Source organism: Bison bison, unplaced genomic scaffold, assembly GCF_000754665.1.
Source record: "Bison bison bison isolate TAMUID 2011002044 unplaced genomic scaffold, Bison_UMD1.0 scf7180017864322, whole genome shotgun sequence".
Taxonomy (NCBI): domain Eukaryota; kingdom Metazoa; phylum Chordata; class Mammalia; order Artiodactyla; family Bovidae; genus Bison; species Bison bison.
This window is the reverse complement of record NW_011494894.1, coordinates 6,438,764-6,449,577: the sequence shown is the minus strand read 5'-3', so window position 1 is coordinate 6,449,577 and position 10,814 is coordinate 6,438,764. Positions and strand designations below refer to the sequence as shown.

The following is a 10,814-nucleotide window of genomic DNA, read 5'->3' as shown; positions in this document are numbered from 1 at the left end:
CTTACCTAATACGTACTTTTATGAGAAATGTTAACTGTTTAATAATTTTGGCATTATAAACTCACTCCAGCACTCACCTCCATCTGATTGTCTCATGTTAAAGTCCATTCCCTTGATTATAAAAGTAACCTTTTAGCAGATCTTTGTCTGCAAAGCTTGAGAGAACCAGTTAGGGGCCAGTGAGTTATTAACAATGGGAAAATTGATAGGATCTGGAAAGTGGTGATGATTCCATATCATCTAAAGTCAAGTCAAACCATTTCATTCCCTTCTAGCTCTAAAAACTTGGTTCTATATGCGTATTTGTTGTTGTTCAGTCGCTAAGTTGCGCCCGACTCTTTGTGACCCCATGGACTGCAGCACGCCAGGCTTCCCCATCCTTCACTGTTTCCCAGAGTTTGCTCAGATTCATGTTCATTGAGTTGATGATGCCATCCAACCATCTTGTCTTCTGTTGTCCCCTTCCCCTGCCTTCAATCTTCCCCAGCATTAGGATCTTTTCCAGTGAGTCGGCTCTTTGCATCAGGTGGCCAAAATACTGGAGCTTCAGCTTCAGCATTAGTCCTTGCAATGAATATTCAGGGTTGATTTCCTTGAGTATTCATTGATTTGATCTCCTTGCCTTTTATGTCAAAAGTGAGGTACAAAGATTTGGTGGGAAACAGTTGTCTTTAGTTTGATGGAGCTGCCCCTCTCTGGTGTGATCTGAGGAACAAGATCACACCACAGCAGGGCTTCTACCCCAGATATATTTTGACTGGCATAGCCTGCAACTATTTACACAGAGAGAAGGGGGAGTGGGTTTGAAATGGGGTGTTAGCCTACTGTTTCTGACGTGCATTTTAATAAGCCACCTGACAAGATCAACGGGAAGAAAAGAAAAATCGTGAACAGGTGTGAGGGAGCCGGAGGAAGACGGTCTGCTTTTCACTCCTCTTAATCAAGTTGGCACGTTGTTCTGTCACCAGGACTCTCTGGTTGTTAACAGTGGCTCTGCTAATTCCCTCCAGTGTGGGATCTGATGAAGGGGGCCTAAAATCCCCCACGGATTCCCCTGTGCCCCAAATAAGAGGAAAAATGGATTTCTGTGGTGGTCATGTCACGGCCATTGCCTGAAATGCTCTGTTCATCCACCCAGAGTGTCATTCATGAAGGCGGCATTGCCATGGAAATGTGTGACACGTTGGTTGACAAGTTGTCTATTTCCAGATGGGCATCTTCATCCCCAGCATGAGCCTTTGAGAGATTTGACAGACTGTTTTTAAGTCTTGGCTTTGTACAGGCTGTGGTTTATCTTCGGGCCTTGCTGGCTTTTTGTTTCACACTGTGATGGATTTTGTGCAGTGTGTTGTGTAAGTAATAATGATAGGTCTGGCTTTGCAGACGTGGCTGTTTGTTTTTTTCTTTCTTTTTTATCCAATCATAGCGTGTTCCATGAAATTGGCATTGGCTAGCCAGCCGTGTTTGTTAATGACACACTAAAACCTATCCTCTTTCTAAACTGGTGATGTTATAGAAAGTCTGTATGTGGGATAGTGCTGCCTTGAAAGTCATGTAGCCAGCAGCTTTTCTTCATTGAAAGGAAGTATTAGAAAAATATCAATAGTTTTTCTACTACTTTCAATTCAGTTTTGTTTCCTGGATGGATAAAAAGAGAATGAAGGTTGAATATCACTCCTCTGTTTAGAGAGTATCTGCTATGAGCTGTTGCTTGGTGTGGGAAGGGACAGCTGGCAAGGCCCTAGGAGAGACCTTTTACTGTGCTGCAAGCAGAGGGCCATCTTTTGGAAGGCTCTTTCAGAAGGTTCTGCTTAGGACCTAAAATGTGCTTTTCCCATCTTATCACATGAGGTTGTGTGTCCTCTAGACAAAATCATAGTCTGCTGGAATTGTGTTTTAAAAAAATAGGTGTGTATGTGTAATTTAAGTAATCAGAGACTCACCATAAGTCATTAACATCATAATTTAGTTAAGTTAAATGTTAGTAATTATCCCAGTGAACTATCATTTATAAATATTAATGTTCCAAACTGAAGTTAGGGAGTCCCTCTTTAGCTATATTTTCCCCTTTATTTTTATCTCTATATAATTGTACTGGAGGCATAATTAGTCAGTGTCTTTTCTTTTCAATTAACAAGTGCTTTTCCTACTCCTGAGTAAATAATTCCTAATTAAATGCACCAATTTTATTGATTTACTTTCATTTTTTTTCTCTTCTGCATACCAAATTGAAATGTGAAATTCTTACACATTGTAATTGTGGATCAGAACCCACTGATTAACTTGTTAATACATTTAGGATGTGGTATTCCTAAAGGACTCATTACTGTAAACTTGTACCACTCTTTCTAATTTCTTTAGAAAGAAGCAGGATCAATAACTACCTTGAATTGTCAGAAGGAAAAAACAATTGGCCTCTGAATAGGGAGTCTTGATTCAGAAATGAGAAAATATATTACTTTCATAAGGATGATAATTTTGAGAAACATCAGAACAGCATAATTACTAAAGAAATATTACCATAACAAACATCTTTGGGGTATAGCATGTTGAGGGATAGTATGAGGAAGCCTGAAACTATTTTGGAAATGGTATTATAAATAATAAGGTAAGAAATTATGTAAGAATATAGGCATTGTAGCAAATTAACTGTAGACAATAAGAAACTATGTAGCAACTTCCTAGTGATAGATATCTATCTATTAGGTAGCCTGTTCTATACATTATTCCATGCCCTTTGCTAGGCAATCATCATTTTATTGGTTGATGAAATTTTCTAATTCCATAATGTCTGTGATTTTTCTCCCCACATACTAAAGATGACTCAAAGTCACGCCTGTTTTTGACCTTAGTGTACCCATGTCATTTCCTGGTGACAAAAATCTGGTGAAAGTGTCAGCATTATCATCACCAAACCTCTCTCCTGGAAAAGAACTTTAATTGCAAGTTTTCCCAAGTTTGACCTATGCTGTGTTTCGATATTGGAATTTGTTGTACTGTCTTTTTCTGGCTGTTGCAAAGTCCAGGTCCTGTCCATGGCCCACTCTACTCTCCAGCCTTGACTGATACACCTACCAGTTAGAGCCATGCTCCTCTCGTGTGTGACTTTACAGAGAGGTTAAGAAAAAGTCTGTATATATCATATGAAATTGTTGCAGATTGTTGCACATTTAATATGTGAATAAATATGAAAATTTCAACTTCCAGTTGTTTACATCTATTTGTTGATCAGTCAAGCTCATTGCTTTTGCTTTGTTTTTTCTAAAGAGAAAAATTTAGGTGTGAATATACTGTATAACACTGCTGCCACAGGTATTTTGAACTAATATTCTCATGGAGGAAAATCTCCGTAGATCATTATGTGATATGCCCTATTACATATAAATTTCAAATAGTCTTTGGAGATGGAACAACCTCCGTTTCCACTAACACCGTCTGCTCTCTGTAAAAGGACCAGGCAGTGCCGCTTTCATAGCTGCCTTCCTGATGCTGAGCTTTTCCCAGTGGACAGAGGAGAGCACTTCATAAAAAGAAGCTAGTTAAGCATCTTCCAGATTGTTTCAAATGAACCATATATAAAGACCACAGGGAAAAAGGCTCTAACAAATTGTGCTGTTTGGCTTTTCTTACTGACACTTTCTACCATTATGAAAAAAATTATAGAATGTCTTTTCTGTTTTTGGCACTCAGATGAGTATAGGATCAAACCGGTGGAAGAGGTCAAATACATGAAAAATGGGGCAGAAGAGGAGCAGAAAATAGCAGCCAGGAACCAAGAAAACTTGGTAAGAACTGCATTTCTTGTATAACAATGAATTTTGGTGACAACTTTATAATAAAATCTGCACTGCATGTTTAAACTGCAACATAACGCTCCAGTGTAAGATTTCTTGAAAATGCCGTTGCTATTTATAGCTTGCCTGGAAGCTGCACCATTTACTCCCGTATCCTGTTTGTTTTCAAACAAACCCTTCTTTAATCTTGATAGAGGATGCTCCAAGAGAAACAGCAAAATTTTTAATGTTTCAAAATGATTAAATTTAAAGGAAAAATCATGACGTAGGATTGAGTTTTATGGGGGGAGGACCTTTTTTTTTTTTCCTTTGCATCCTTTAACTCAATGCAGATCAGAGTGAATGGCTAAGTTTCATTATTGTTGATACGTGGTGTTTTAAGAAAGTTGCCTTTCAAAGGAAAATAAGATACATAGAAGGTAAGTCTTTATCAAATAGTACTTCACATTCACAGTGTTATGGTATTACGGGTTTTGAGTGAATGTGAGAATTCTAATGATCTGAAACAGATAGTTAGAAACCTCTTCCTCTAAAACAAATCAATAAACATGTTGCACCTTAATATTTCATCTCTGAAAAAACATTTAGTAAATTATCATATTAGCTGATTTCTTAAGAGATTACAGATTGTTAAGAATATGCATTTATTCAGTTGTGTTGGAGCAACATTGTTTTTCTCTTTTATTTTGGGATTAATTACTGCTATTTTTTCATGTTTCAGTGAATACATTTTTAAGAAGCTTGCAATGTCATAAATATTTTCACTTGACTTAAACTCCTTTTTCCGTGTTGTGCTTTGTTTTTGTTTTTATGATTTCTGCTACAGCAGAGGGAGTTGGCAGAATGTTAACCAGTGCTCATGAGTATTTAAGGCTGTCATTTTCCATGATACACTAATGAACATAACAGGCTCATTCTTTTTCCTCTATTCTTTTCTGAATATAGAACCTATGACTTGCAGTACTCAAGTATCAACAACTGAATATTTGAGATAGTTTTAAAGGAGCCAAAATACTTTGATAAAATTTTACTTCATAAACGGGATTTGGATTTTAAGGTATCCTTTAAGTCACAGAGGTTCATCATACCTTACGTTTTAACATCAACAGTTAAATTGATCCTGGGTGTTCATTGGAAGGACTGATGTTGAAGCTGAAACTCCAATACTTTGGCCACCTGATGCAAAGGGTTGGCTCATTTAAAAAGACCCTGATGCTGGGAAAGATTGAAGGCAGGAGGAGAAGGGGATGACAGAGGATGAGATGGTTGGATGGCATCACTGACTCAATGGACAGGGGTTTGGGTAGACTCTGGCAGTTGGTGATGGACAGGGAGGCCTGGCGTGCTGCGGTTCATGGGGTCACAAAGAGTCAGACGTGACTGAGCGACTGAACTGAACTGAACTTAAATCCAGAAAAAGGTAGCTATGACTAAACAGTGAAATTAATATTATCAGGCTTTTTATATAGAAATTGTTGTGCTTTGAATAGATACATAGAATATTTGAGTAGCTGAAGCATCAGTGGTCATTTTCCACTCTGTTTTACTGAAAATCAGAGTTTGTCCTTGCTTGATATAATTTCATCTGAAGTTATAAATCTCATCTTGAGTAATAGTATTTCCATTAAATGCAATGGAGACACTGGTGACCAGTTAGCCAGTAGCTGTTTCTTAGATGTAACTGTCTACTTTCCATGTTTGTATCTCTGAAATCCTAAAGAAAGCAATGACTTTTATCTTACAGCTTGTGAGTTCCTCCTCAGTGTTGTTAGGGCCAATACAACTTTTTTTCTTTCTGTCCCAGTTTCATAATCTGTAGACTCCTTGAGGCTAGTATTCTTTTTCAGCACTGTGGCCAAAGTTGGTGCGAGTGCTTTTCCATGCAGACTGAATGGGGAGATTCAGACAAAGAGAAATCTCTGATCTTATTTATTCATGGATTATCTATGCCAACCCCACACTTTTTTACTCTGCCCTTCAATCAGAGTCCAGACTAATAAGAGGAGTTTTCAAGTATCTAAAGATTTAGAAGGAAATGGGGAACTAAACGGTTGTTTTTGGTTCTGAGATTTGTAGACTGCTTCACAAAATTAAATGATTTTCAGTTATCTGGAGGTATATTACCCTTATCACCTCCATGTTGGGGGATGCATAATTAAGTACTAACTATGCATATCATTTGAGAAAACAAATAGCCTCCTAAATTTGAAGCTTACATTGGAAGGTGGATAAGAAAGACTTAGCAATTCTTTATTTTTACACCCATTAAAATAATCTGAGAGTCAAGATGTTCTCAAGTTTCAAAGAATGATTTTAAGATGTAGCTTGAAGTATTTTTTAAAAGATTTTTTGTTTACCCAAATTGTTGAAACTAAGGGGAGTTGGCAAACATAACCAAGGCATATGGCATTATGGTGACAACCATGGGCTCTGGAAGCAGAAATTGCTTTGGTTCAGATTTCAGCTCTGCCACTGACTTGTTGCAGAATCCAGTCACTTCACTTCTGTAAACCTCTGCCCATCCATTGAGGGAAAAGACAGTGCTTCACGGTGTTCTTGAAGGATTACAGAAGATGGTTGTTATAAAATTTTGAGTGCAGTGTCTGGGACAGGTGAGAGGTGATTAAGTGAATATTTTAGGTTAATGCCAGTGGTACGTGTGTTTTTGAAATCTCTTGCTCTGGAACTATGAAATTACTTAAACGAATTAAGTTTTGAGTACCTGTTATGCACAAGGCCCTTACATGTATTGAGAGACACTGTGTCCTTAAGGTCATTGTTCTTAAGGAGATTACAGTAAAGTTGAGAGGAATGTTCAGGTTGACCAGTAGCTTATTGATTGCCTCTGTGTACAAGGCTCTGTACCAAACTCTTCAAACAATCACAAAAATAAGGAAACCACTGACCCTCACCACGAGGACCTTGTACTGCAATAAACAAGGTAAGTACCAACTCAGTATAAATAAAGCAGGGTTAGATAAATAAAGCAAGACTGACTCCAAAAAGGCAACACAGAGACCTGCTGATATCAAAGGAGGCAGCTATTTTGTCTGTGTGATATCAGGACCTACTTCGTGAAAGAGCTGGCCTTTAAAATGGGCCTCAAAGGATAGAATGAGGAAGAGTGCCCCAGGTGGAAGTAGCAGCGATGGAAAATGCAAGATGTATTTAATAAAAAGCACATCGTCCTATTTGACTATGGAGTGGGAAGAGGCAGGCGAAGGCGTCAGTAGATGAGCAGTGGTGAATTAGAATCAAAATGTAGATGGGGTCATACATAAAGCTTTGATGTCCAGTCAATGGCACCCCACTCCAGTACTCTTGCCTGGCAAAAGGAGCCTGGTAGGCTGCCATCCATGGGGTCGCTAACAGTCAGACACGACTGAGCAACTTCTCTTTGACTTTTCACTTTCATGCATTGGAGGAGGAAATGGCAGCCCACTCCAGTGTTCTTGCCTGGAGAATCCCGTGGACAGAGGAGCCTGGTGGGCTGCCATCTATGGGGTTGCACAGAGTCGGACACGACTGAAGCGACTTAGCAGCAGCAGCAGCAGCAAGAGATCCAGAATAATTCAGTGGATTCATGGGAGCCTTTGAAGATTTGAAGGAAGAGATTGGCCACATGAAATTATGATTCAGGAAAGTTATGTGACTTCAGCAGGTATAATATGGATCAGTGTGGGAGATCATTCATAATAGTTTTTGTAAGAGATAATGTGCCTGAATCAAGGTGGTGACAGGGAGAATAGAAAAGATTGAACAAAGTTGTAGTAGAAGTAACAGAATTTGACAGCTCATTGGCAGCATTAAAATAAGACTGAAGAATCAGGAGATAATGATAGTAACAAGACTGTGACATCTGAAAAGATGACCAGTGGTGATGAGAATAACTAGTGACCTCAAGGAAATGATAAAATTACTAGGAAGACTGTGTTTGATGAAAATACAAAGTGTTCATTCTTTCATTATTCATTACTCATTCTTGCTCACCCTTGAAAGATCAGATATGGTCCACAAGACAGAAAGTGAAGCCTTCACACATATGACAGTGTAATAAGGGCAGTCACAGAGCACCTGTACTGCTACCAGGATCTTATAAGCTCTGTGCTTTGGGGGCTTCAGAGGCATATGATGTAAATCTCACCCTAAGGAGCTCACTTTCTGGTAGCAGATAGAAGGCATGTGACCTCAATGACCACAACTCAAGGTCCATTGCAAATGTAGAGATTGGTTTTGAGCTAGCAAAGATTTAGGAACTTTCAGAATATCCATGCAAAGGAGTCTAGCAAAGTCCACACCCATGAGTGTGTGGAACTTGTCGCCAGGGACATGTTAGGTATTCGGTATATTTTTGTTTGCTTCAGTGGATGGAGGAATATATAAATAAGAGTCATTGGATCTCTAGGTCCAACTATTAGTTTGTATCTAGTAGTTGCTCGATAGTATTTAGATTTCCAGGTCACTCGGGCACTTTGACCACATTTTCTATGGATGGCAGGGATCATGCAAGTTTTCTGTAGCTGATGATGAATCACTTATTTATCAGTAATTTATATAATCAGTACAAAGATGTGCATTCATGCAATTTTCACCATTGTTGAGCACCCATGTATTTCACTTTAGTTCTCTCAGATTTTAATTCCTTCATCAGGAAGATGGTATAAAGTAGTAACATTGGCTTTGGAGATTATATATAAACATATATCAATATGGATCTTAGGTTATTTCTAGCTTTAGAATTTTGGTCAAATATCTGAGTCTTCTGAACTTCAAGTTCCTCATCTGGAATCCGGGAGTTATGAAATTATTGAAGTAGTAGAAGAGAACATAGGTGAATATGTTTAGAATAGGGGGCTTTCTTAAAACATAGAAAGTAAAAGCTATGAAGAAAGAAAAATAGTTTGTTTCATTAGATCAAAATTAAGTACTTTGTATGACAGTCAACTACAAAAAGGAGTTAATAGGTTAGCAACAGTCTGGGAGAAAATATTTATGACATAAAAGTCAAAGGACTAGTACAGAGATTTCTGAAGAACACTTGTAAATAATTAAGAAAAAGATAATCCACTAGAAAAATAGGTAAATGAAATGAACAGATGGTTCACAGTAGTGGATGTTGGGCAATAACATATGAAAAGGTGTTCCACATCGCTAGTAGAGAGACTACTTACTCCCTTACCCAACTTGCTGCATTAGAAGACTCTGAAAAATGCTGACTTCAATCCAGAGTGGGCTCACTGGATGGCTGCTGGGCTACTCTCTAGGACACCTCTGTGCTTTTGCTCTCTGAGTTAAATATGTGCTTTCCAAGAGCCAATGTGATGCTTTCCAAACCTGTTTATACTGGATGAATGTCACTGTAATTATGTAATTCAGTTAAGTAACGTGTAAACCAATGAAACACAAGGGTGGAAAGAGAGCTCTTTTTGTAAAAATTAAATGCTTTAGAAAATCTTGATGAAGGTACATTACTAAAAACTTGTGGCTAAATTAAATTAAATTCTGCACTCAGAGTATTTCACGAGGCTTTTACATTCTCACTTCACTTAAGATACCAAACCATGGAATCTTCGATGTACATTCCAAGAGTGTGGCTAATGCAGAAAGTATATGTATGGCCCCTGACAGTGATCCCTTACTTGAGAAACTTTGTTCCTATATCATAAGTTGGGAGGGGAAATGCACAACTGTGTATTTTAAAGCAAAGAGCATGCTTAATGTATATATACATTTTTTTATATTGCCCTACTTTAGCTCACTTTATCATTTAATTTCCAGTCCAGATGGTGTAGCCTAATACAATTTGTATTGTAATGAAGGGAATGCGTACTAAAACATGATTCCTTAGCTTGGCAAAACTTTGAGATTGATAATATCAGATTTTGGCGTGGCTGTAGGAAAGTATTTATTCACATACTAGTGGTAAACATCTTAGAGGACAAGTTAGCGGTACCTATTCAAACTTAAACATGTGCTCAGCATCACCCAGCACTTCCGTATCTTGATATCCACCCAAGCAGCTGCCCCCGTGAATAAGAAAGCTTGCACAAGACTTTCACTGCATCATTTTTATTAGTGAAAAATTGAAAATAACTTTCATACTATCCCTAGAAGACCACTGCAGGTGCAGTACACATTCACACATGCTTAGTCATGTCCTACTCTTTGTGACCCCATGGACTGTAGCCCACCAGGCTCCTCTGTCCATGAGATGTCCCAGGCAAGAATACTGGGATGGGTTGCCATCTCCTTCTCCAGAGGATCTTCCCAACCCAGGGATCGAACCTGTGTCTCTTGCATCTCCTGTATTAATAGGCAGATTCTTTACCACTGTGTCAGCTGGGAAGCCCAAAGCTGTAGTACATTAGACAGCAATTTAAAAGAATGAGTTAGAACTTATGAACTGTCAGGGAGAAATACAAATGGTAAATTGGGTATGTATATATGGTACCGTTCACTTTTTTTTTTTAAGTGAAGTACGATATCAACACTCTACACTTTGTATAAGTGCTCATAAATGTATAGGGATCCATAGAAAAACCTGCATGGATATGTCCCTAACTACTACTGGTGGGCCTCTGAGTTAATAGTTATGGTTACTTATAACCATACTTATAGTTAATAAGTATGGCCAGGCTCAGCATCCTCCTCTATAAAATAGAGATAATAACTGAACCCACTTTAGCAGGAAGTTGTGAACATTTAGTAAGATACTCCAGTAATCTCTTAGCACAGTTTCTGGCATAGAAAACACCACTGTTGGCTGTTGTCAACAGTGGAGTTGGATTGGGTGGAAAGAATGAGAAAGGATTGGGCATGTTGGAAAAGGGGGTTTTTATCTTTCTATTTAATATTTTAATTTTTTTTGATGTATATTTATTTTTTTAAAATTTTATTTAATTTTTAAACTTTACATAATTGTATTAGTTTTGCCAAATATCAAAATGAATCCACCACAGGTATACACGTGTTCCCCATCCTGAACCCTCCTCCCTCCTCCCTCCCCATACTATCCCTCTG

General features: G+C 38.2%; 1 protein-coding gene across 1 annotated transcript in view; it reads left to right on the top strand.

Annotated features, from left to right (window-relative positions):
• Positions 1-10,814, top strand: part of LOC104998074 (chromosome unknown open reading frame, human C1orf21) — a 157,987-nt gene that overhangs the window by 37,866 nt on the left and 109,307 nt on the right. Inside the window, exon 2 of the mRNA XM_010853091.1 lies at positions 3,691-3,785. Coding sequence (XP_010851393.1) covers positions 3,691-3,785 — 95 coding nt within the window. The remainder of the gene's footprint in view (positions 1-3,690; positions 3,786-10,814) is intronic.